Source organism: Ranitomeya variabilis, chromosome 6 (genome assembly GCF_051348905.1).
Source record: "Ranitomeya variabilis isolate aRanVar5 chromosome 6, aRanVar5.hap1, whole genome shotgun sequence".
In the NCBI taxonomy this organism is placed as follows: Eukaryota; Metazoa; Chordata; class Amphibia; order Anura; family Dendrobatidae; genus Ranitomeya; species Ranitomeya variabilis.
Genome location: NC_135237.1, coordinates 272732183 through 272759764, shown reverse-complemented (window position 1 = coordinate 272759764; position 27582 = coordinate 272732183). Strand labels below are relative to the sequence as shown.

Genomic DNA, 27582 nt, shown 5'->3' with positions numbered 1-27582 from the left:
TCAGGTCACCATGGCAACAATCGGGACTTGTATCATAGCAGGGTCTCCATTCCAAGGGTAGAGGAGCTTTCTTCCCTCTGCCTACTTGCTAAATGCAGCGATTGAAGCGTTCAGGAGGTTATCCCCTTCATGACCGGAGCTTTTTGCATTTTCGTTTTTCACTCCCTTCCTTCCCAGAGCCATATCTTTTTCATTTTTCCGTCAATATGCCCATGTGAGGGCTTATTTTTTGCAGGACGAATTGTAATTACGACACCATTGGTTTCGTGCACTCGAAAACAGGGAAAAAAAATTCAAAGTGCGGTGAAATTTCAAAAAAGTGCAATCCCACACTTGTTTGGCTTTTTTGTTAGGTTCACTAAATGCTAAAACTTACCTGCCATTATGATTCACCAGCTCATTACGAGTTCATAGACACCAAACATGTCTAGGTTCTGTTTTATCCAAGTGGTGAAAAAAAAATTCCAAAGTTTGCTATTTTAAAAAAAACAAACCCAATTTTCAGAGACCCACAGCATCCTCATTTTTGGTGCCGAGCTGACATTTTTAATGATACCATTTTTGTGCAGATACGATGTTTCGATCGCACGTTATTGCATTTTAATGCATTGTCGCGGCGACAAAAAAGCCCCGTAATTCTGGTGTTTTGATTTTTTTTCCCCTCGCTACGCCGTTTAGCGATCAGGTTAATTTTTCTTTATTGATAGATCGGTCGATTCTGAACACTGCAATACCAAATATGTGTATGTTTGATTTTATTTTTTTTGTTTTATTTTGAATGGGGGTGATTTGAACTTTTATATTTTTTTCATAATTTTATTTTTTTTTTTTTATACTTTTGGCATGCTTCAATAGCCTTCATGGGAGACTAGAAGCTGCCACCACTTGACTGGCTCTGCTACATAGAGGCGATCTGAGCAATCGCCTCTATGTAGTAGAATTACAGCATTGCTATGAGCGCCGACCACAGGGTGGTGCTCATAGCAATCCGGCATCAACAACCATAGAGGTCTCAAGGAGACTTCTGGTTGTCATGCCGACACACCGCTGACCCCCGATCACGTGACGGAGGTCAGTGGTGCACGCATTTTCAGCCCGAAGGCCATTTAATTGCCGCTGTCAGAGTTTGTCAGCGGCATTTAACTAGATAATAGGAGCAGGTGAATCGCGATTCCGCCCGCACCTATTGTAGGCACATGTCAGCTGTTGAAAACAGCTGACCTGTCGCGGCTTTGAGGTGGGCTCACCGCTGGAGCCCACCTCAAAGCGGGGCTTCTGACGTCGGACGTACTATCCCATCCGACACCAGAAAGGGGTTAAAGTGCCAGGTGTCAGAATCAGCCCACTGTGCCCGGGCGATCGCCATGACGTATATATACTGCATTGGTCGGGAAGTCCTTTCCAATCATGACAGGCAGACAGTTGAACACATTATCGGACACCGATAAATAATAAATTAAATAAAGTTAGCGTGTTATGCAAGCAAGTCTTAGCTGACCACTGAAGTGTCATATTATGCATCCTTGCAATTTCCTGATTAAAGAATATAAAATTTGTACAGGATAGTAATTTAATTACTACAATGCTATATTTTATGATTATGCATATATTTGGGTTTAAATCAAAACAGTATAGTAATATTGAAAAAAATACCTTTTTCTTATATTCATCCAACCTGCACAAGAAAAAAAAACTATTACAACAGAAATCAATAGTTAAAGTGGTTGCGCAAGTTCAAAGTCACCAATCTGGCATCAATCCAATCCTGTTCCAAATATAATTATGGCACAGTGACAGCAAAGGTCAGATGTCACCATGCAGTCTATAAGCAAAAACTACAGCAACGTCGATAGGATTGAAAAAATTAATACTGTGAATTATTACCGTAGTTTATTATTTTTTTTGAACAATCAAACCCTTTAATTTAAAAAAAAAAAATCTGTGTGCAATCAGTGCGCTGTCATTTTTTAATATTGTAAAGGATATGAGTAGTTTGTTCACTACCAAGTCAGTCTCTAGTAAGTAACAAGCAAAGACAGACTGCAAGAAGTGGGGGAGTGTCTCATTGGCTAAAGTGTGCTCCTGTCTACAGAAATCCAGGGAAGGGGTGGGCTTTAGACAATCCATCTCAGTCAGCAGAATGCCTGGCCCCTCATTTGTGCCATGCCAATCAGCACAGCATGGGGAGCAAACATTAAATGGAGAGTAGCTTGCTGGTGATTGGAGGAGCTTTGTGAGCACTCCTGAAGGTGCAAAAATAGGAAGTCCAGCTAGTATAGTGCTGGCAGGGTCCCACAACTCCCCACAATGTGGAGTACCTTAGCTTATATTGCTGTAAAGGGACACGGGATTTATTTTATTTTTTATTTAAAACTCAGTTCATTAATAATGAGTAATTTAATTACGCATTTTCCTGAACAGTTCAGAGACGGGCATAGCATGGAATTTAGTAAAGTAAAACAAATGCATATTTATTTATTTTACTCACTTATAAGCGCCATTAATTCTATAGCGCTTTAGAGACCTATATTTAGTAACTGAACTTACTTTTCTTGCCTTTCAATATTATATTTCCAAAAATCTAAGAAAAAGAAAAAAGCAGTTAAAAATAAATAGCAAATCTAGGCTTTAACCCACATATGACAAACTCTGGCCCGCAAGGCCAGCGACACCAAGCTGGTCCCCCATGTATATTTGGATGAAGCTCCCTCTCCCAACATTCCACCTCTACATCTGACGTGTCAGCGCAGCAGGCGTGATAACGTCATTACAGAGCGCCAGTTGTATTGAGATAGTTTTCTTTAATGTGGAGCCAATTAAACTGTATGGAAAACTATGTAGGGCCTATTATACTGTATAGAGCATTATGTGGGGCATTTATACTGTATGGAGCACTATGTGGAGCCATAATACTGTATGGAGAACTATGCGGGACCCTTATACTGTATGGAAGGCAATGCAGGGCCTGTTATACTGTATGGAGTATTTTTGTGGTCATTGTACTGTATGGAACACTGTGGGGCCCATTATACTGTATGGAGCGCTGTGTGAGCCCATTATACTGTTTGGAGCACTGTGAGCCCATTACACTGTATGGAGCGCTGTGTGAGCCCATTATACTGTATGGAGCACAGTGTGAGCCCATTACACTGTATGGAGGGCTGTGTGAGCCCATTATACTGTATGGGGCACGGTGTGAGCCCATTATACTGTATGGAGGGCTGTGTGAGCCCATTATACTGTATGGAGCACGGTGTGAGCCCATTATACTGTATGGAGGGCTGTGTGAGCCCATTATACTGTATGGAGCACTGTGAGCCCATTACACTGTATGGAGCGCTGTGTGAGCCCATTATACTGTATGGAGCACTGTGTGAGCCCATTATACTGTATGGAGCACTGTGAGCCCATTATATTGTATGGAGGGCTGTGTGAGAATTACAGTTGGAAAATCATACTGTGATGGGGTCAAGTCTGTAGGGGGGGGATTGAAACAGGTGTACAGTAGGGTTATCATACACTGCGTGTGGAGGGTACTGTGCAGGAATTCACTGTGGGGTATCACTGTGTTTGGAGGCACTTTTGTTGGCATCATTCTTTATCTGCATTATTCAAGGTTTTTTTTATACTTATTACATATTCAAATTAAGCCATTGGGCCATATGATTTTTATTGCTGTTACACAACATATTACATTATTCCAATATTTTATTCTAAGATTTGTTAATTAAGATGTACTTTATTTGTGGGACAACCCCTTTAAGTTTGCTTCCATATGAAAAAGTTCATTATACTTGATTAAAAAGAAAAAACTTCAATTGTAGACTTTTTTTTTTAATAATTATCAAAGATGGCCCGCAACATTTTCCAAACATTTAATTTTGGCTGTGTATTTGAGCTTGACATAAATGCTTTAAAGCAGGCGTGTCAAACTGCATTCCTCGAGGGCCTCAAACCATGCGTGTTTTTAAGATTTCCTTAGCATTGCACAAGGAGCAGGAACCATCATCTGTGCAGGTAGTTAAATTATCACCTGTGCAATACAAGGAAATGCTGAAAACATGACATGTTTGCGGCTCTCGAGGAATGCAGTTTGACACCCCTGCTTTAAAGGGAACATGTCACCAGGTTTGGCCGATAAGAGTTATGGCCACTGCCTTTCAGGGCTTATATACAGCATTCTATAATGCTGTATTATAAGCCCCTGATCCGACCTGCAAGAGAAATTACTTTTATTATACTCACCCTGGGGGCAGTCCGGTCTGATGGGTGTCGCAGTTCCGGGTCCACCGCCTCCCATCTATTTATGATCGCCACCCTCCTGCTTGCGTCACAGGCTCCCCAGCATCGCGCTCCTGCACAGGTGTATTTATCTGCCCTGTTGAGGGCAGAGTAAAGTACCGTATTTTTCGGACTATAAGACGCACCGGACCATAAGACACACCCCAAATTTGGGGTGAATATTGCAGAAAAAAAATATATTTTTTATAAGATGGGGGTCCGTGTTATTGTCCAAATTTAAGGTATCTTACCTGAACGCTGGCGGTGGCTGAGCAGTGTCACAGGAGGCATGGTGGCGGCAGAGGTGAGGTGGGCGATACGGCGTGCACCTGAGCAGTGTCCCTTCCTGCTTAGGTGGGCAACGCCGCGGCCTGGCGTCCATGGGGGGTTGCAGCAGTGGTGTGGAGGCAGCAGAGGTGCGGTCACCTACTCAGATGACGTGACGCCGCAGCCCGGTATCCAAGGCGAGCAGCAGAGCCGGGTTAATCACTGGTTTCTCGGTGGCGGCGGCCATCTTCCTGAGGCCGCGCGTGCGCAGATTGTGTGCTCTGCTTCCCGGGGCTTCAGGAAAATGGCCTTGGGAAGTAGCGCGTGCGCAGATGGAGATCGCGGCGGCCATTTTCCTGAATCTGCGAACTCGGCTTCAGGAACATGGCCTCCGTGATCTCAATGTGCACACGCGCGGCCTCCCGCAGCCATTTTCCTGAAGCACCGGGAAGCAGAGAACTCAATCTGCGCACGTTCGGCCTCAGGAAGATCGCCGCCGACACCGAAAAAGCCATGATTCACCCGGCTCTGCTACTCGCCTTGAATACCGGGCCGCGGCGTCACCTCACCTGTAAAAGGGACTCTGCTCACGCCATACCGCTCACTACACCTCATCATCCCCGCACCTCTGCCGCCACACCCCTGCCACAACCAACCGGTAAGCCTGCATTCGAACTATAAGACGCACCCCCCATTTTCCTCAATTTTTTTGGGGAAAAAGTGCATCTTATAGTCCGAAAAAAACGGTACTGCAGTGCGCAGGCGCTGGGCCTCTCTGACCTTTCCCGGCACCTGCGCACTGCAGTGCTTTGGTCTGCCCTCAACAGGGTAGATAAGTAGGCCTGTGCAGGAACGCAATGCTGGGAGCCCGTGTGGGTGACGAATGGACATGTCATCCACATGAAGCAAGCAGGAGGACGGCATCCCAAAAAGATGTAAGGCGCCGGACCAGGACCTGCGACACCCATCGGGCTGGACCGCCCCAGGTGAGTTTAATAAAAGCTATTTTTGTTGCAAGTCAGATCGGGGGCTTATCTACAGTATTATATAATGCTGTAGATGAGCCCTGAAAGGCAGTGGCCGTAACTTGTATCGGCCAAACCTGGTGACAGGTTCACTTTAACTTGCTCATAACTTGCGACTTTCCTGTTTCTGCGCTTTATTTTTTCCTCCCCTTCATCCCACAGCCATAACTTTTTTTTTATTGTTAAATATAGCCGCATAAGGCCTTTTTTTTTGTGGGACGAGTTATACTTTTCAATGCACCGATGATTTTACCATATAGAGTACTGGAAAACGGGAAAATAATTCCAAGTACGGCGAAATTGCAAAAAAAGTGCAATCCCACAATATTTTTTTTATTATTTACCTTGTTGACTAAATACTAAATCTGACCTGGCAGTACGATTTCTCAGGCCATTACAAGTACGCAGATACCAAACATGTATAGGTTTTGCATTTTGCTCATGTCACCATTTTCAGAGACCCGTAGAGTTTAAATTTTTTGGAATATGGGGCAGCGATAACAATTGTGTATTTTTTTTTTTCTATTTTATTTTCAATGGGGCAAAAGTCGTTGATTTGAACTTTTTTTTTTTTTCCATATTTTAAAAACTGTTCTTCACATTTTCACTGACTTCAACAGTCCCCTCAGGACACGAAGCTGCGATCGGCCGATCACTTGTGCCTTTACAAAGCAGTGCTTCAGCGTTTACATGAGAGTCGGCGTTCACATGAAATTCACAATGACACACATGGGGGTATTTTGCAGACCCCCAGCTATCATAACCCATCGGCGCTCTGCATGCACTTGACAGGGTCGCTGATGGGCATGTTTTGTAATGTGCTTACGGCTAGTGCGTGTTAAAGTTAGTTCATGGTTGATTAAATCAGCCATCATGGGTAGGGAAAGATGCGGACTCAGCGTCGGGAGACCGCATGAAACGTGGGGATATATCATGTACATTTACATCAAAGGCTATGTCATGAAGGGGTTAAAACTACTTACAGCATCAGTCAAAAGTTTGGACATCTGTTCATGCAATGATTTTCCTCTTATTGAAATATGCACACTGTAGATTCAGACTGAAGGCAGGAAAAAAACAAATCGAACACATGGAAACAAGGAGAAACAAATGTCAAACAAACCAGAATGTGCTAATGTTATGCGCCTGTCTGGTCTTTTGGGCTGAGCTACACTTTCTTCACTTATGGGCGCCTTGCTTTGGTGTCTGGGTCCTATAAATGGCCCAACAATGCTTAATTTTGTAGAAAAAAAAAGCAGATCACAGACATGGCACAAAGCTAAAGTCATTTCAAATGGCAACTTTCTGGCTTTAAGAAACACTAAAAGAAATCAACAACAAAAAATGTGGTAGTCAGTAATGGTTACTTTTGTAACCAAGCATAGGGGGAAAATTATGGAATCACCCTGTAAAATCTGGACCAAATACAAACATGGGAAGGTTGTTAAAGGTAAACATACTGGTAGACCAAGGAAGACATCAAAGCGTCAGGACCGGAAACTTAACCCCTTCCCGACCTTTGACGCATACGCTGCGTCATGAAAACCTGTGCCAATCCGACCTGTGACGCAGCGTATGCGTCATGGAGGGATCGCGCTCCTGCAGATCGGGTGAAAGGGTTAACTCCAATTTCACCCGATCTCCAGGAACAGGGGGAGTGGTGCTTCAGCCCAGGGGGGGTGGCTTCACCCCCTCGTGGCTACGATCGCTCTGATTGGCTGTTGAAAGTGAAACTGCCAATCAGAGCGATTTGTAATATTTCACCCAAAAAAACGGTGAAATATTACAATCCAGCCATGGCCGATGCTGCAATATCATCGGCCATGGCTGGAAAACCTAATCTGTCCCCCCCCCACACCCACCGATCTCCTCCCCAGTGCTCCGTTACGTGGTCCGCCCCCCTAAGTCGTCCTGTCCGCTCCTCCGTCCTCCTGTCCGCTCCCCCCGTGCTCCGGTCCCCCCTCCCTGTGCTCCGGTCCCCCCCCCCCCGTGATCCGATCACCCCCCTTTCATACTTACCGGGCCTCCCGGTGTCCGTCCGGCTTCTCCATGGGCGCCGCCATCTTCCAAAATGGCGGGCGCATGCGCACTGCGCCCGCCGAATCTGCCGGCTGGCAGATTCGTTTCAGATGTATTTTGATCACTGCGATATAGCCTATCACAGTGATCAAAATAAAACAAATAGTAAATGACCCCCCTTTATCACCCCCATAGGGACAATAATAAAAATAAATAAAATATATATATTTTTTTTTTCTACTAGGGTTAGGGTTAGAACTAGGGTTAGAATTAGGGTTAGAATTAGGGTTAGAATTAGGGTTAGAATTAGGGTTAGAATTAGGGTTAGAATTAGGGTTAGAATTAGGGTTAGAATTAGGGGTAGAATTAGGGGTAGAATTAGGGGTAGAATTAGGGGTAGAATTAGGGGTAGAATTAGGGGTAGAATTAGGGGTAGAATTAGGGGTAGAATTAGGGGTAGAATTAGGGGTAGGGGTAGGGTTAGGGCATGTGCACACAGTGCGGATTTGGCTGCGAATCCGCAGCGGATTGGCCGCGGATCCGCAGCGGATTGGCCGCTGTGAATTCGTAGCAGTTTTCCATCAGGTTTACAGTACCATGTACACCTATGGAAAACCAAATCCGCTGTGCCCATGGTGCGGAAAATACCGTGCGGAAACGCTGTGTTGTATTTTCCGCAGCATGTCAATTTTGTGCGGATTCCGCAGCGTTTTACACCTGTTCCTCAATAGGAATACGCAGGTGAAATCCGCACAAAAAAACACTGGAAATCCTCTGTAAATCCGTAGGTAAAACGCAGTGCCTTTTACCTGCGGATTTTTCAAAAATGGTGCGGAAAAATCTCACACGAATCCGCAAAGTGGGCACATAGCCTTAGGGTTGGAATTAGAGTTAGGGTACCGTCTCACAGTGGCACTTTGATCGCTACGACGGTACGATCCGTGACGTTCCAGCGATATCCATACGATATCGCTGTGTCTGACACGCAGCAGCGATCAGGGACCCTGCTGAGAATCGTACGTCGTAGCAGATCGTTTGGAACTTTCTTTCGTCGCTGGATCTCCCGCTGTCATCGCTGGATCGTTGTGACAGCGATCCAGCGATGCGTTCGCTTGTAACCAGGGTAAACATCGGGTTACTAAGCGCAGGGCCGCGCTTAGTAACCCGATGTTTACCGTGGTTACCAGCGTAAAAGTAAAAAAAAAACGTACATACTCACATTTCGGTGTCCTTCAGGTCCCTTGCCGTCTGCTTCCCGCTCTGACTGTCTGCCGGCCGGAAAGTGAGAGCACAGCACAGCAGTGACGTCACCGCTGCGCTCTGCTCTCACTGTACGGCGGCACTCAATCAGAGCGGGAAGCAGACGGCAAGGGACCTGAAGGACACCGAAATGTGAGTATGTACGGTTTTTTTTTTTTTACTTTTACGCTGGTAACCACGGTAAACATAGGGTTACTAAGCGCGGCCCTGCGCTTAGTAACCCGATGTTTACCCTGGTTACCCGGGACCTTGGCATCGTTGGTCGCTGGAGAGCGGTCTGTGTGACAGCTCCCCAGCGACCACACAACGACTTTCCAACGATCACGGCCAGGTCGTATCGCTGGTCGTGATCGTTGGTAAATCGTTATGTGAGACGGTACCCTTAGGGTTGGAATTAGGGCTAGGGTTGGAAATAGGGTTAAGATTAGGCTTGTGGTTAGGGTTAAGGATAGGGTTAGGGTTAAGGATAGGGTTAGGGTTGTGTTGGGGTTACAGTTGTGGGTAGGGTAGGGTTGGAATTAGGGTTAGGATTAGGGTTAGGGTTGGATTTAGGGTTACGGGTGTGTTGGGGTTAGGGTTGTGGTTAGGGGTGTGTTGGGGTTAGGGTTGTGATTAGGGTTATGGCTACAGTTGGGATTAGGGTTAGGGGTGTGTTGGGGTTAGTGTTGAAGTTAGAATTGAGGGGTTTCCACTGTTTAGGCACATCAGGGGTTTCCAAACGCAACATGGCGCCATTGATTCCAGCCAATCTTGCGTTCAAAAAGTCGAATGGTGCGCCCTCCCTTCCAAGCCCCGACGTGCGCCCAAACAGTGGTTTACCCCCACATATGGGATACCAGCGTACTCAGGACAAACTGGGCAACAACTATTGGGGTCCAATTTCTCCTGTTACCCTTGCGAAAATAAAAAATTACTTGCTAAAACATAATTTTTGAGGAAAGAACAATTATTTTTTATTTTCACGGCTCTACGTTATAAACTTATGTGAAGCACTTGGGGGTTGAAAGTGCTCACCACACATCTAGATAAGATCCTTTTGGGGTCTAGTTTCCAAAATGGGGTCACTTGTGGGGTGTTTCTACTGTTTAGGCACATCAGGGGCTCTGCAAATGCAACATGACGCCCGAAGACCATTCCATCAAAGTCTGCATTTCAAATGTCACTACTTCCCTTCCGAGCCCTGACGTGCGCCCAAACAGTGGTTTACCCCCACATATGAGGTATCAGCGTACTCACAACAAACTGGGCAACAAATATTGGGGTCCAATTTCTCCTGTTACCCTTGTGAAAATAAACAATTGCTTGCTAAAACATCTTTTTTGAGGAAAGAAAAATGATTTTTTTATTTTCACGGCTCTGCGTTGTAAACTTCTGTGAAGCACTTGGGGGTTGAACGTGCTCACCACACATCTAGATAAGTTCCTTGGGGGGTGTAGTTTCCAAAATGGGGTCACTTGTGGGGGGTTTCTACTGTTTAGGCACATCAGTGGCTCTGCAAACGTAACATGATTCCCGCAGACCATTCCATCAAAGTCTGCATTCCAAATCGTCACTACTTCCCTTCCGAGCCCCGGCATGTGCCCAAACAGTGGTTTACCCCCACATATGGGGTATCAGCGTACTCAGGAGAAACTGGACAACAACTTTTGGGGTCAAATTTTTCCTGTTACCCTTGGGAAAATTAAAAAATTCTGGGTTAAAAAATCATTTTTGAGGAAAGAAAAATAATTTTTTATTTTCATGGCTCTGCGTTATAAACTTCTGTGAAGCACTTGGGGGGTTCAAAGTGCTCACCACACATCTAGATTAGTTCCTTGGGAGGTCTAGTTTCCAAAATGGGGTCACTTGTGCGGGAGCTCCAATGTTTAGGCACACAGGGGCTCTCCAAACGCGACATGGTGTCCGCTAATGATTGAAGCTAATTTTCCATTCAAAAAGCCAAATGGCGTGCCTTCCCTTCCGAGCCCTGCCGTGCGCCCAAACAGTGGTTTACCCCCACATATGGGGTATCATCGTACTCAGGACAAACTGGACAACAACATTTGGGGTCCAATTTCTCCTATTATCCTTGGGAAAATAAACTCCGGGCTAAAAATCATTTTTGAGGAAAGAAAAATATTTTTTTATTTTTCATGGCTCTGCGTTATAAACTTCTGTGAAGCACCTAGGGGTTTTAAGTGCTCACTATGCATCTAGATTAGTTCCTTGGGGGGTCTAGTTTCCAAAATGGGGTCACTTGTAGGGGAGCTCCAATGTTTAGGCACACAGGGGCTCTCCAAACGCGACATGGTGTCCACTAACGATTGGAGCTAATTTTCCATTCAAAAAGTCAAATGGCGCGCCTTCCCTTCCGAGCCTTGCCGTGCACCCAAACAGTGGTTTACCCCCACATATGAGGTATCGGCGTACTCAGGAGAAATTGCCCAACAAATTTTAGGATCCATTTTATCCTGTTGCCCATGTGAAAATGAAAAAATTGAGGCTAAAAGAAATTTTGTGTGAAAAAAAAAGTACTTATTCATTTTTACGGATTAATTTGTGAAGCACCTGGGGGTTTAAAGTGCTCACTATGCTTCTAGATAAGTTCCTTGGGGGGTCTAGTTTCCAAAATGGGGTCACTTGTGGGGGAGCTCCAATGTTTAGGCACACGGGGGCTCTCCAAACGCGACATGGTGTCCGCTAAAGATTGGAGCCAATTTTTCATTCAAAAAGTCAAATGGCGCTCCTTCCCTTCCGAGCCCTGCGCCCAAACAGTGGTTTACCCCCACATATGAGGTATCAGCGTACTCAGGACAAATTGGACAACAACATTCGTGGTCCAGTTTCTCCTTTTACCCTTGGGAAAATAAAAAAATTGTTGCGAAAAGATCATTTTTGTGACTAAAGTTAAATGTTAATTTTTCCCCTCCATGTTGCTTCTGCTGCTGTGGAACACCTGAAGGGTTAATAAACTTCTTGAATGTGGTTTTGAGCACCTTGAGGGGTGCAGTTTTTAGAATGGTGTCACTTTTGGGTATTTTCAGCCATATAGAACCCTCAAACTGACTTCAAATGTGAGGTGGTCCCTAAAAAAAAATGGTTTTGTAAATTTTGTTGTAAAAATGAGAAATCACTGGTCAAATTTTAACCCTTATAACTTCCTAGCAAAAAAAAAAATTTGTTTCCAAAATTGTGCTGATGTAAAGTAGACATGTGGGAAATGTTATTTATTAACTATTTTGTGTCACATAACTCTCTGGTTTAACAGAATAAAAATTCAAAATGTGAAAATTGCAAAATTTTTCGCCAAATTACCGTTTTTTTCACAAATAAACTCAGAAATTATCGACCTAAATTTACCACTAACATGAAGCCCAATATGTCACGAAAAAAACAATCTCAGAACCGCAAGGATCCGTTGAAGCGTTCCTGAGTTATTACCTCATAAAGGGACACTGGTCAGAATTGCAAAAAATGGCAAGGTCATTAAGGCCAAAATAGGCTGGGTCATGAAGGGGTTAAAGCAGTATGTCTCTGAAACAGGAAAAGCACAAAACAAATAAGGAACGAATGGGTGGAAACTGGAGTCAATGTCTGTGACCGAACTGTAAGAAACTGCCTAAAGGAAATGGGATTTACATACAGAAAAGCTAAATGAAAGCCATCATTAACACCTAAACAGAAAAAAACAAGGTTACAATGGGCTAAGGAAAAGCAATCGTGGACTGTGGATGACTGGATAAAAGTCATATTCAGTGATGAATCACGAATTTGCATTGAGCAAGGTGATGATGCTGGAACTTTTGTTTGGTGCCGTTCCAATGAGAGTCATAAAGATGATGGCCTGAAGAGAACATGCAAATTTCCAGTCGATGATATGGGGCTGCATGTCAGGTAAAGGCACTGGGGAGATGGCTGTCATTACATCTTCAATAAATGCACAAGTTCATGTTGATATTTTGGACACTTTTCTTATCCCATCAATTGAAAGGATGTTTGGGGATGACGAAATCATTTTTCAAGATGATAATACATCCCGCCATAGATCAAAAACTGAAAACATTCCTTGAAAAAAAGACACACAAGGTCAGTGTCATTGCCTGCAAATAGTCCGGATCTCAATCCAATTGAAAATCTTTGGTGGAAGTTGTAGAAAATGGTCCATGACAAGGCTCCAACTTGCAAAGCTGATCTGGCAACAGCAATCAGAGAAAGTTGGAGTCAGATTGATGAAGAGTACTGTATGACACTCATTAAGTCCATGCCTCAGAGACTGCAAGCTGTTATAAAAGCCAGAGGTGGTGCAACAAAATACTAGCGATGTTTTGGGAGTGTTTTTTTGTTTGTTTTTCATGATTCCATAATTTTTTTTCTCAGAATTGAGTGATTCCATAATTTTTCCCCTATGCTTGGTTAAAACAGTAACCATTACTGACATTTTTTGTTCTTGATTTCTTTCAGTGTTTAACCCCTTGGACGTACTATTCCGTCCATGGGGGGGGGGTGGGCCTTACTTCCCATGGACGGAATAGTACGTCCAGCGAGATCAGCCGCGCTCACGGGGGGAGCGCGGCTGGGTGTCAGTTGACTATCGCAGCTGACATCCGGCACTATGTGCCAGGAGCGGTCACGGCACTGGTAAGCCTGGAGCACTGCCTGTCAGATCGCTGATCTGACACAGTGCTGTGCAAAGTGTCAGATCAGCAATCTGACACTATAGTGTGATGTCCCCCCCGGGGCAATGTAAAAAAGTAAAAAAAAATACGTAAGCTACTTACCGGTAGCGGTGTTTTTCAGGAGCCCATGACAGCACCACGAGAGAGGGGATCCGCCCTTCAGGGACAGGAAACCTACAGACATTAAAGGGCGGCACCTCTCTCCCGCATCAGTTGGTTTACAGAGCATGAGAGGACCTCCCTGGTTAGTAGCACATAATCAATTTAAAATATGGTACAATTCACCCTGTGAGTAAACTTAGTACTTAAAGGAAATAGGAAGTGTTGACCCATACGAGAAGAGAGGGTAGGGAATATAAGGGTGCTGTCATGGGCTCCTGAAAAACACAGCTACCGGTAAGTAGCTTACGTATTTATTCAGTCGCCATGACAGCACCACGAGAGACTTTCAGAGAAGTAAAAGAGACTAGGGAGGGACTACTGCCTCAAGCACCCTTCTCCCAAACATGAGATCGGAGTAGCTACCCAGATCTAGTCTAAGGAAAGTAGATGGAGAAGACCATGTGGCCGCCTTACAAAGGTCTTCAATCGACACGTCTGATCTCTCCACCCAGGAAGTAGCCATGGCTCGAGTGGAATGAGCTTTTATACCTTTCGGAATCTGCATGCCACCTGCTGAATAAGCTAAAGAAATTGCCTCCCTGATCCATCTAGCTAGCGTGTTTTTGGACACTAAGCCCCTTTCTAACTCCCTGAAAGGATACAAATAGGGAATTATCTTTCTTCCAAGAGCTAGTAGCTGAAATACATCTAAGAAGACACCTTTTTACATCTAGAGAATGGAATTTTCGTTCTTTATCATTGGTGGGATTAGGACAGAACGAAGGTAGAACAACTTCCTGCAATCTATGAAATTTTGAAGCTACTTTTGGAAGGTAAAGAGGATCAGGTTTCATAATGACTATCTTCTCTAAACTGCATGTATGGAGGTTGTCTAGACAGGGCTTGTAGATAGCCAACCCTTCTTGCAGATGTGAGCGCGACTAAAAGGGCCGTTTTAAAAGATAGGATTTTAATTGAGACAGTAGCAATAGGTTCAAATGGCGCTTCCATTAGAGCTGAGAGCACAAAATTTAGGTCCCATGGAACCAATTTTTGCTTAATGACTGGCCTGGACCTAGTTGCAGCCTTGAAGAACCTAGCTATCCAGTGATTGCTGGCTAAATTACTATTGTACAGCGCCCCCAGAGCTGACACTTGGACCCTGAGAATGCTTGTGGCTAAACCCATTTCTAATCCCTTCTGTAAGAATTCCCAAAAATGTTTTAATACAGACTTTTTGGCCAATATGTGCCCCTGAGACCTCTAAGAACTTTATCCAAATTCTAACAAATGTTTGTTGTAGACACCTTTCTACTCTTTAGTAATGTGTTTACTAGGTCTCGAGAAAACCCTTTCGCCTTTAGTAATGACCTCTCAAATTCCACGCCGCTAGATGTAAATTGGCAACTCGTGGATGAAGAATTGGGCCCTGTGAGAGGAGATTTGGTATTTCTGGGAGAATCCATGGCTGGGAAATTGACATCTTCCTCAGCCAAGGAAACCATGATCTTCTGGGCCAGAAAGGGGCTACCATAATTACCCAGGCCCTGTCTTCCCGTATCTTCCTCAGAACTATCAGAATTAAGTTTAGAGGGGGAAAGGCATAAGTGAGATTGAAGTGCCACGAGATTAGGAGAACATCCACCGCATTTGGGTTTTCCCTGTGGTTTAAGGAGCAGAATCGATGTAGTTTTCGGTTTTCCTTGTTTGCGAAAAGGTCTATGTCTGGGCACCCCCATAATTGTACGATCTGGTTGAAGATGGTCTGATTCAGTGTCCAATCTCCATGTCCGAGTTTGTTGCGGCTTAGGTAGTCGGCCACGACATTGAGCTTTCCTTTTATGTGAAGAGCCGTAAGAGATAGTAGATGTTTTTTGGCCATCTGAAAAACACGATCCGCAACTTCCATTAACGAACCCGACCGAGTACCTCCTTGATGGTTAATATAAGCTACGGTCACCTGGTTATCTGAGAAAAACCTGACATGTCTACCCTGTAGGAGTATGAGGAAATTACTTAAAGCGCGTTCTACCGCTAATAATTCTTTTAGGTTGGACGATGAATTCTGCTCGGATTGAGACCACAGTCCCTGGACCCAACTATTCTCCATGTGTGCCCCCATCCCTGGGACTAGCATCTGTAGTTATTATACGGGATACATTATTTGTCCATGGAACACCTCTATGTAAATTTGGTATGTATGTCCACCAATGTAAAGATTGTATAGGTTCAGTGGATAGTGAAAATTTACTGTCAAGATGGCCTCTCAGGTGACAGGTGTTACGTAAAACTTCCCACTGTAGTGTTCTGGTGTGATATTGAGCCCAGAGAACCACCGGGATATATGATGTGAGTGATACTAACAGTGACATTGCCCCTCTTACAGAGACTGATGGATTATTAATTACTCTGGTTGCCAGCCGTTGGATACTATCCACTTTTGCATCTGGAAGACGACATTCCTGCCCGCTAGAGTCTATGACAAGACCCAGAAACTCCTGTACTTTAGAGGGTTGTAAATTAAGATTAATTATCCACCCCAATTTCTGCAATACTGATGTCACCTTCCCCAATTGGTCCGTGCAATGTGATTCAGAATGTCCCACAATTAACAAGTCATCTAGGTAGGGAATTATTAAAATGTCCAGTTCATGAAGGTGTGCCATGACCTCTACCATTACCTTAGTGAATACACGGGGTGCGACCGCCACTCCAAAGGGAAGAGCTCGGTATTGAAAATGCTCTATCGTATCATTAATTTAAACTGCCACTCTAAGAAATTGTTGGTGTTCTGCATGTATTGGGACATAATAATAGGCGTCTTTCAAATCTAAGACAATCATGAAGCAATTGTTAAACATAAGTTTTATTGCAGTCTTTACAGATTCCATTTTGAAGGAAGGAACCAGTAGAAACTTATTTAGGCCCTTTAAATTAATGATAGTACGGAAGGATCCATCAGGTTTTTTAATCAGAAAGAGTGGGGAATAAAACCCCTTACCTCTCTGTACTGTGGGGACTTTATTCAGCACTCCTTTTTGTTGAAGTTCCTGGACTTCTGACTCTAGGGCCAACTGTTCTGTAGAAGAGCGGATGGGTGTTAGACAAAATCTGTTTTGAGGAATCTTTTGGAACTCGAACTTTAGACCAGTTGCAATAATACTGAGGACCCACGGGCTATTGGAAATTTTCAACAAGGCAGGGTAGAAGGCTGAAAGTCTGCCCCCCACCTGGTCCAGCAGTCATTGAGGTTTTTTATAGTACCGAGAGGTGTTAAACATATATCCTCTACGTCTTTTCCTGTTAACGTCATATCTGGATCTATCTCTATTTGATCTTCTGCGGTTAAACCATCCTCTATTGTAATCCCGTCTGTATGAGGGTCTTCCTAGGAAGGGGAATTGTTTTTTTTATCGCCCGCCTTTTCTAACAGTTCATCAAGTACTGGCCCAAACAAGTGCGCCCCCTCACAGGGAATGCCATATAGCTTTGATCTGGCCTGCAAATCTCCTGGTCAGCACTTTATCCATAAAGCCCTGCGGGATGCATTAGAAAGGGATTAAGAATCTGGCTGCCAATTTTACAGAATCTGCCGAGGCATCTGAAAGAAAAGCTGCTGCCTCCTGAATTATAGGAAGGGAGGATAGGATCTCATTTCTAGGGACTTTGTTTTTTAGTTGATCCTCTAGGTGGTCAAGCCACACCATTAGTGACCGTGCTGTACAAGTAGCCGCGATTGCTGGTCTCAGAGATGCTGCCGCCGTTTCCCAAACACCCTTAAGAAAAACATCAGCCTTTCTGTCTAATGGGTCCTTTAGATTCCCTAAATCCTCAAATGGAAGCGAGGTCCTTTTGCACGCCTTGGCTACTGTCACGTCAAGTTTCGGGGCTTTATCCCATGAGGATGATGCTTCTTCCTCTAATGGATACCTCCTCTTAAATGCTGGTGGGAGCGAACCTTTCCTCTCAGGCTTCTTCCATTCCCTTGTAATTAACGTGTTTATCTTATCAATCACCGGGAAAGATCTACGTGATTTTTTATCTAACCCTTTAAACAATATGTCCTGCATGGACCACTCTGACTGGGGCTCCTCAATCCCCATTGTGTTGTTTACCGCTTTAACAAGACTATTAACTCTATCTAGTGGTAAACAGGACTGACCCGACTCAGCGTCCATGGATGAAGAGGAAGATGGAAAAGAATCTGAGCTTAGTTCACCTGAGTCTGAACCAAAATCCGAAACTGGGGATCTGAATCCCTGCCCCGCACTGTGCATAATGCATAACACAATGCGGGGCGGGGATTCACAAGGTGGGTGGCCGCAATGCCCGCACAGGCGCAGTCTGCAAGCCTGGCTGGGACATCACACGGCCAGAGCTTACACACAGCGCAGGCGCCGGTTTTGAAGAGAAAACAGCGCGGAGTGGGTGGCGCCGAAAGACACTGAAGATTTGACTGACGGCACAGTAGCGGTTGAAGCTGGGGAGTGAGGACCCGCCTCCCAGTCTAAAGACAGGTATGGTGGCTAAATTTAAAAGCACTTTATTTTTGTAATACATGCACCTAAAACTAAAAGAGCCACCTTGTTAGAATGCAGCATTACTGCTGCACAAGGTGGCTTTTAGTTTATAACGGCTGGAGGGGGGCGACAGTGGCCCTTTAAGTATTTTGTGTGATTTCTCTGATTTAAGGGCATAAAAATTCAAAATTGGAAAATTGCGAAATATTCAAAATATTCGCCAAATTTCCGTTTTTTTTTTTCACAAATAAACGCAGGTAATATCAAAGAAATTTTACCACTATCATGAAGTACAATATGTCACGAGAAAACAATGTCAGAATCATCAGGATCCGTTGAAGCGTTCCAGAGTTATAACCTCATAAAGGGGCAGTGGTCAGAATTGTAAAAATTGGCCCGGTCATTAACGTGCAAACCATGCAAACCACCCTTGGGGGTAAAGGGGTTAAAGCCAGAAAGTTGCCATTTGAAATGACTAGCTTTGTGACAGGTCTGTGAGCTGCTTTTTATACAAAATTAAACAATTGAATGAACATCCTCAAAGGCCGGTGATTCCATAATTTTTGCCAGGGGCTGTACCTGTGAGCAAATCACAGATTCTGATGATTAAGTGTGATGAATCTTTCTAAAAGGGCTCAAAGGTGTGAAGAACTTTGCTATCTAGGGAAATATCCTTTGTCCCTACAAAGAACAGTGACAACTTTGAATGGACTAAGGATATTGCTCTTTTTATGAGGAAATTGATATGTACTAAATTTATGAAACAAAATGATCGTAATAAATGTAAAGACTGGCGCTGTGCATGCCCTGGTGATTCTATCACCGGGGTGGGGTTAACGTAGGCACGCACCTATCATCTGAATGCTGCGACGCACACGTGGCTGCAGCAGGGAACGCCCTGACAATGTTGTGTGTCAGTGGGGTCTGTGGGAAGAGAGCTGCAAGCATTTTTTTTTTGTTTGATACAGAGATTGATATACACTGCTCAAAAAAAAAATAAAGGGAACACAAACAACAATATAACTCCAAGTAAATCAAACTTCTGTGAAATCAAACTGTCCACTTGGGAAGCAACACTGTTTGACAATCAATTTCACATGCGGTTGTTCAAATGGAATAGACAACAGATGGAAATTATTGGCAATTATCAAGACACTCAGTAAAGGAGTGGTTCTGCAGGTGGGGACCACAAACCACATCTCAGTGCCAATGCTTTCTGGCTGATGTTTTGGTCACTTTTGAATGTTGATTGTGCTTTCACACTCGTGGTATCATGAGACGGACTCTACAACCCACACAAGTGGCTCAGGTAGAGCAGCTCATCCAGGATGGCACATCAATGCGTGCTGTGACAAGGTGGTTTGCTGTGTCTCTCAGCGTAGTGTCCAGAGGCTGGAGGCGCTACCAGGAGACAGGCCAGTACACCAGGAGACGGGGGGGGGGGGGGGGGGGGGGGCATAGGAGGGCAACAACCCAGCAGCAGGACCGCTACTTCAGCCTTTGTGCAAGGAGGAACAGGAGGAGCACTGCCAGAGCCCTGCAAAATGACCTCCAGCAGGCCACAAATGTGCATGTGTCTGCACAAACAGTTAGAAACCGACTCCATGAGGACGGTCTAAGTGCCCAACGTCCACAGATGGGGGTTGTGCTCACAGACCAACACCGTGCAGGACGCTTGGCATTTGCCACAGAACACCAGGTTTGGCAAATTCGACACTGGCGCCCTGTGCACTTCACAGATGAAAGCAGGTTCACACTGAGCACATGTGACAGAGTCTGGAGATGCCGTGGAGAGCGATCTGCTGCCTGCAATATCCTTCAGCATGACCGCTTTGGCAGTGGGTCAGTAATGGTGTGGGGTGGCATTTCTTTGGAGGGCCGCACATCTCTCCATGTGCTCACCAGAAGTAGCCCGACTGCCATTAGGTACCGAAATGAGATTCTCAGACCCCTTGTGAGACCATATGCTGGTGTGGTTGGCCCTGGGTTCCTCCTAATGCAGGACAATGCCAGACCTCATGTGGCTGGAGTGTCAGCAGTTCTTGCAAGATGAAGGCATTGAAGCTATGGACTGGCCCGCCTATTCCCCAGACTTGAATCCAATTGAACACATCTGGGACATCATGCCTCGCACCATCCACCAACGTCACGTTGCACCACAGACTGTCCAGGAGTTGGCGGATGCTTTAGTCCAGGTCTGGGAGGAGATCCCTCAGGAGACCATCCGCCGCCTCATCAGGAGCATACCCAGGCGTTGTAGGGAGGTCATACAGGCACGTGGAGACACACACGAACACCATTTTCTCGTCTTGAGGCATTTCCACTGACGTTGGACCAGCCTGTAATTTGATTTTCCACTTTGATTTTTAGTATCATTCCAAATCCAGACCTCCATGGGATATTAATTTTGATTTACATTTGTCATTTTTATGTTTTATTATTCTCAACACATTCCACTATGTAATTTATAAAGATTTGCATCTGAAATATTTCATTCAGTGATATCTAGGATGTGGTATTTTAGTGTTCCCTTTATTTTTTTGAGCAGCGTATATATACACACACACACACACACCTCAATCAATCAGTAAAGTGTATATGGGGAGACTACAGGAGTGGGGCCATCATGCTATATATGGGGGATTACAGGTGTGAGGCCATCATGCTACATATGGGTATTACAGGTGGAAAAGTCTTTTTGCAGTAAAACAAGCCCGGTGCTCCCACTCATTCTGAACCTATGTTGAGTCACATTCACATTCACATTATAAATGTCATAATTAAATAAGTATGCACTAAACTCCAACCCCTTCCATAAACCCGCCCCAATATGGCCAAAGCCCCACCATGGAAAAATAGTCTTGCTTGAAGCTGGGCCCTGCTGCAAAAAAATGTTTGGGGACCACTGATCTAGAAGGCAAGAGTATTGGACACTATAGCCTAGACTGCATTGAAAAAAATATTTTTGGGATAAAAAAAATGCTATATCATCTTTATAAAACACTAGTAATTATGTAATTGATCGGTATCTGGGATTATAGGAACAGGCTAGGATTTATACCAATAAAAATAGTGAATGGATAGGCTGGGCCATATGGGCAACGCAGGGCATCCAAACTATTTTATACATTAGTGGATAAAAATATGAATGCAAATTGTAACATTAAAAATAGTGACTATACCCAATGGTGACTAGCTGTCTGTATAAGGGTAAATTAGTGCTTGTACTTATGTGCCAATTTGTTTATCTTCCACATTAGACTGTTGCAAAATTATAGTATCCACATTAAAAAGGATAAATCCTTGGGTCATCAGTGGTTAGCTTTTTTTTGGAGCTTCTCGGTATCAGAATATCCTGGATACTGCTACATACCAGCTGATGCGATGGCAGTCGTGTCTGACGTGGCCAAATATCACATGTTGGGAGGTAGAGAACCTGCGATTGGCCAAGGTGAATGCGCGTCAGAAAGAAGGGGCGGAGTATTCTATACAAAAGGTTGAGCGTCCGGTCGTTTGATATCTATGTTTGGGACAAGTGTAATACAATAATCACCACTAAGTGACAGCTATTGATAGTGATTTTGAGGAAATAAGGGAGGATTTATACTGTTGAAAAGGAATTTGAGAACAGGAATATTACATTTGTCACAAGGGGAATCTTAATATTGGGAGACCAGTATATGCAGATAGTAATTTATTCTAATAGTCTGCTAAATAAAACAAAAAGGGACACAGTTTATAATTTATTAGTATCCACAGTCTGACCTGGATGTTATTTGAAAGGCCATAGTGGATAAACTGGAACAAACACTGGATATAACATTAATTTAAGCATAAAGATAAAGGTTATATATTTTAAACTATTTTAGTCCACATCAGACAGTGAATCCGTACCATCACTAACTTATTAAAGTCTGTTGATTATCTGCTGTGGATCCTGTTACCTAAAACCATGTGCTACTTCAGACCTGCCACTTTGGTCTGCATCTGTCCTCCCGATTCTGTGGCGTGATGTGTGTTGCCTCACTTGTTTATCTGCAGTTGGGCATAGCAGGCTGTCCCTGCAGTTCCATGTGCCTTCCAGCTGCATTGCCAATGCCCTGGGTCCGAGTCCTTCCACACCTGCAGCTTTCTGAATCTACCTGACCAGATAAGCCTAAAGGTACCGTCACGCTCAGTGACGCTGCAGTGATATAGACAACGAGCCGATCGCTGCATCGTCGCTGTTTAGGTCGCTGTAGAGATGTCAAACACAGCAGCTCCAGAACGATGCAGGAGCGATCCTGTGACGTAACGGTGACGCACTTAACTTATTGTTCTCACAGGTCGTTAGCTCCAAGTTAAACATTGCTGGCATCGTTGCTTTTGATGTCAAACACGACGATACACGCCGATCTGACGACCAAATAAAGTTCTGGACTTCTAGCTCCGACCAGCGATATCACAGCGGGATCCAGATCGCTGCTGCGTGTCAAACACAACGAGATCGCTAACCAGGACGCTGCAACGTCACGGATCGTTGTCGTTCTCGTTGTAAAGTTGCTGAGTGTAAAGGTACCTTAACAGTTAAACCTTAGATTCAGCAAAGTGCCACCACGCCCCTTATTTGCGCTGATGGAAGCTTTAAAGGAGGATACTTTGAGAAATGTAAAGTTTAACATACATTCTGTGCTTTTTTCTTTTTCGCACATGATTCTTTCACCTTTATTTTCACAAGTGTACTTTTGTTGTCTTGCTGCCTTCAGTCTGAATCTATAATGTGCACATTGCAACACAAAAAAAAAAAAAAAAAGCCATTGCGTGAACAAGTGTGTCAAAACTTTTAACCGATACTGTACATTTAACTTAGGAATCAGTTGTCCACGACTTACATATATTGATGACCTATGTATCCATGGTATGGGTTATCAATATGAGATCAGTAAGGCTAGACACCCGACACTCCCTACAGATAAGATAAAATCTGCAGTAGCAGCCGATGGACCTAAGCAACGTAGAGAGTGGAATTCCACACAGCTCTGTATTTAGTGACCTCTGCAGTGTACGCTGCCTAAGGAATGGGAGATGGTCTGTAGTACTAGGCATCAGCCACCACAAAATTCAGAGTGGGGATTCCGCTCCTTAAAATTGCTTACATACCTCTCCCAGAACACGTTTCAGTAGATTTATGGGGGTGCTAGGTGTCATACAGCAAACCTCAAGGCAAAGCTGCATATTTAAGAATTATTATTGCATTTTAAATCTATCTGAACAAAACACCATAAGGTGTATACATAAAATAGTAATCATATCTGAATAATATTCAGCCTTTCATAAAAAGCCACATCTAATTCTCAGAAACAACAAATGCAATTATTTGGAAAAACCCTCTAAATTGAACATAAAGTCAGTCCTCAAAATTCCCCCCAAAAAATTAAAATGGAAATTAACTGTAACATCATTTTAGGTACATACCATTCTTAACACCAATTCGTGAGTTGCAGCTCTTTGAGTCCTATTAAAGAAAAATTGAGGACAAGTAAAACCAGTGTTACAAACCAAGTTATAAATCTATGCCATATGAAATTATATTTTAGTTATTTAACATCATGCAGGCCATTGCAACTGATCTGTAGGCTAAAACTCCAGATTGCCTTTAATAGTACTAATCAGCAGAAACAAAATCACTCGCACTGCGGCTTTTCTACAAATGGACCAATGGCATAACCGCTCCATATTGAAGGGGCCGTCTAATATGGAATGGATATCTGAATCCAATTAAAAGTATATTTAACAAAATTAAAACAACCACCCACAACACTTCCATTGGCGCCATTCCTGCAGTGTCAGTGCTGCTATTCCTGGCAGGTGATATGACATTGTTGGGTCATGCATCCACTGCAGCCAATCAGTGGCTGCTGTTTGACTGCAGCTGATGAATATTCTACCAGTTCAGATGTCAGCTCTGAAAAAAATAGCAAAAGCTGCAGTAGACATGTGACACAACAATGCAAAGTCACCTACCTGGAATAGCAGCCCCAACATCTCAGGACTGGTGCTATTACCGGAGGGGAGTATAAATGGTCTACTTTAATTGGTGTACTGAGAGAATAAAGTTCATTTTCTCTCCAGAGCGTTTGGCTACGTGTAGGTGTCGGGCAGAAAAATAATGCTATTAACCTGCAGATTAACCTCCTATCTGCAGGTTAACAGTTTCCTTTTTTTCTGGTGACAGGTTCCCTCAAAGTTCTGGAAAGACAATAAACCCTTCACCCCCAAACTCCTATCTGCAAGTCTTTTTTTTTTTTTTACTCAAATAGGTTTTTTATTAAGAACAACATCACAGTATTCATAGTACAATAATACATGCATTTTTTGATTTTCACAGTAACAACCCCCAACATTACAAACTTGGCCCACCCCCCTTCCCGTTTAGACAGCTCACACTCTACCATTAACGTATTCTGTACAAGTAGATAGATTTGTAATGACCATTATCACCTACTGTAGCGGTGTAGACAGGAATCCCTACAGATAAATACCCCCAAGACCTTTCCCCTCCTATCTACCTCCTAGCCCATTTCCAGCCAAGGCATCCACAGTTTGTCATACATCCCCAGTTTCCCCTTTTCTTGTAAACTCCCTTTTCCAGAGCAAGAACATGCTTCACATATTTAAGGTATTCTCCTCTTGAAGGGGGTTCCTCTTTTATCCAGTTCCTTGCGGTTACCCTTTCGAGCCATATATATTAATCTAGAAATTGCTACCTTCAGGTTGTTATCCACTTTAATCTCCTCTACATAACCCAGAAAGCAAACCACCGGTTCCCTAGGGACCACACATCTATAAGCCTTTTCCAAACGGCTGAGGACCACCAACCAAAAAACAGCCAATCTAAGACACGTCCACATCATGTGAAAAATTCCAGCATTTTCATTCTTACACCTAGAGCATTCAGAGTTAGATCGCAATCCTGCCTTATACAAAACATTTGCAGACTTATTTACTCTATGTAATATATAAAGCTGAGACAGCCTATACGGTTCATTTAATGACAATTTTGGTATCCATTCCAGCACAGATTCCCATGTTTCATCCTCCAAGTGGCCCAGCTCTCTTTCCCACTTAACCCTCGCATTGATTGGAAATCCCAATAAGTATGTAATAGGTCTCTATATAAGGAGGAGATAACCCCCTTGGTAGTCCCCTCTCCACACACATATTCCAGCATTAAGTCTCCTTGAATTTTAAGACAGTCCCCCCTATTCTGAGCTCCATACGCATGCCTCATCTGCACATATTGATATCCCCCGGAAGCCTTAAGAGTTAAGATCATACTCCAATTGCAACTGGGAGAAGGATTTCAGCTCCCGCTGCTCTATTATCTGATAAATATATCGTATTCCCTTGGCCTGCCACTCTGACAGACATCCCAACGCCATAAACTCAGGTAAATTATTATTATACCATAGCGGAGAAAATCTGGTCAGACAGGTAACCTTACGAATTCGTTTGATTCTACCCCACAGTTTTATGTATCAAATATTGTTGGGTAAATTTTCCCAAGCGCCCCCAGGGATCCATCTTCTAAGCACTGTACCACAGGATATCTTTTTGTCACCCCTTGTATCAGATGCTGTACCACGCTGGAAGACTCCTCATGCGCCAAGCCCTTTAAATGTTGGCACTGGTCCGCAAGAAAATATATTTTGGGGATGGGCAAAGCCAAACTTTCATCTACCTTGGGTCGCTTAAGCGTCTCCAATCTGATATGAGAATGTGGTTTCCCCCAATACCAAACTCCTAAATAAAGAGTTAATCTGCTGAAATTTCCCACGCGGTATCCAAATAGGCACGTTGTGGAGGACATACAATATCTTAGGCATCAGAATAATTTTAATGAGATTGACTCGGCCCACCACTGACAAATGCAGTTTAGTCCAAGCCCCCACCTTCACCTTAAGAATCCCCAAAACAGGAGTCAGATTCTTATGCAGTCTAACCAGCATAGAGACAGATCCATATCCCCAAATACTTAAATTGATCTGCCACCTTAAGTCTTCCCTCATCTACAGAGTCACTCCCCTCATCCCCTACATTAACTTTAAACAAAAATTGATTTATTCCAGTTTATTGTCAACCCCGATAAAGATCCAAATCTCTCAATAAGCCGAATGGCATTTCCCAACGAAGCAAGAGGATCACCCAAAAAAAGCAGTATATCATTACCACTATTATGGCTTCTCTCATGGAAGCTGGCAAAGTTCCTCTCCTCTTAGCCTCCTATAAGACCACTCTTAATCTGGGCACTAACACTTCCTCCATACCTCCTTTATAAATTTCGCCTGGTAACCCGTCAACTCCTGGCACCTTTCCCTTTGCCATTGACCCTAATGCCCGACAACTCCTCATCTGTAATAGGTGCCTCCAAACTTTCACTATCATCATCATCACCCAACTTAGGCAACCCAAGTCCCTCTAAGAATGTCAAGGTGTCTCCCACCGATGCATCCACCCGAGAGGAGTATAAATCTGCATAAAAATCCGTAAGAACTTTTAAAATCTCCTGAGTCTCAGACACAGTCGTGCCATTTCCTGGAACCAGCGAATACACAAACGAGGTACTTCTCTTGGCAGAAGCGACCAACGACAGCATGTGGCCCACCGTCTCCCCTTCCTGGTAAAAAGCCAATCTCTGAAATTCCCTTTTCCTCTCTGCTTTTTCCAAAAGAACTTTATCCATATTATTTTGAGCTTCGTTTAACAGTTTCCCAGCCTGAGGGGTACCCAATATAGCCATCCCATCCTCCGCTGCCCTCAGCCTTTCAACCGCTGCTTTCTCTGTCAGTTTTGCCCGCCGCTTACATCTACTGATATCTCTAAATAGCAACCCTCTCAAATACGCTTTCATAGCTTCCCATATAGTGGAAATATCCGCACTCCCATCATTAAACTCAAAAAACTTCTCAACCTCCCGCTGTATGTTGTCTAGATCCACACTATGCAACCAATTAGGGTGAATTTTCCACTCTCTCCAGCACATGGCTTGTGTTCCCGTCGGTCAAAACTCCACCTCAATTGGACTATGATCTGAAAATGCCCTTGGCAGGTATCTCACGTCTTCTACCATTTTGTCTAACATTCCATTACCAAGAAGCATATCTATTCTAGATATGGTATCATGAGCCGGTGAACAACAAGAATACACCCTCTCCCCCAACATGTCTTACTCTCCATAAATAAATCATGCCAATTCCCGAACATATGTACCAAACGCAGTAGTGTAACCTTCTGACCTATTCTGAACGTTTTTATTCCTATCCCAGAAATCGTCACATATATTATTAAGGTCCCCAATAATTAAAAGCGGTATCGAGCCCCCACGTCCAACCAGCTCCAACACTTCTCTAATTTTCTTGCGGGAGTAGGGAGGCGGAATGTACATAGCCACTACACCCAGCAGCACCCCAAACA

General features: G+C 43.9%; 1 protein-coding gene across 9 annotated transcripts in view; it reads right to left on the bottom strand.

Annotated features, from left to right (window-relative positions):
- The window catches only part of LOC143782314 (uncharacterized), a 231213-nt gene that overhangs the window by 98675 nt on the left and 104956 nt on the right, over positions 1-27582 (bottom strand). For all 9 annotated transcript variants that reach the window (XM_077269647.1, XM_077269649.1, XM_077269648.1 and 6 more), the window contains 3 exons: positions 23584-23623; positions 2548-2581; positions 1654-1675 (listed from right to left, as the gene is read on the bottom strand). In XM_077269647.1, coding sequence (XP_077125762.1) covers positions 1654-1675; positions 2548-2581; positions 23584-23623 — 96 coding nt within the window. The remainder of the gene's footprint in view (positions 1-1653; positions 1676-2547; positions 2582-23583; positions 23624-27582) is intronic.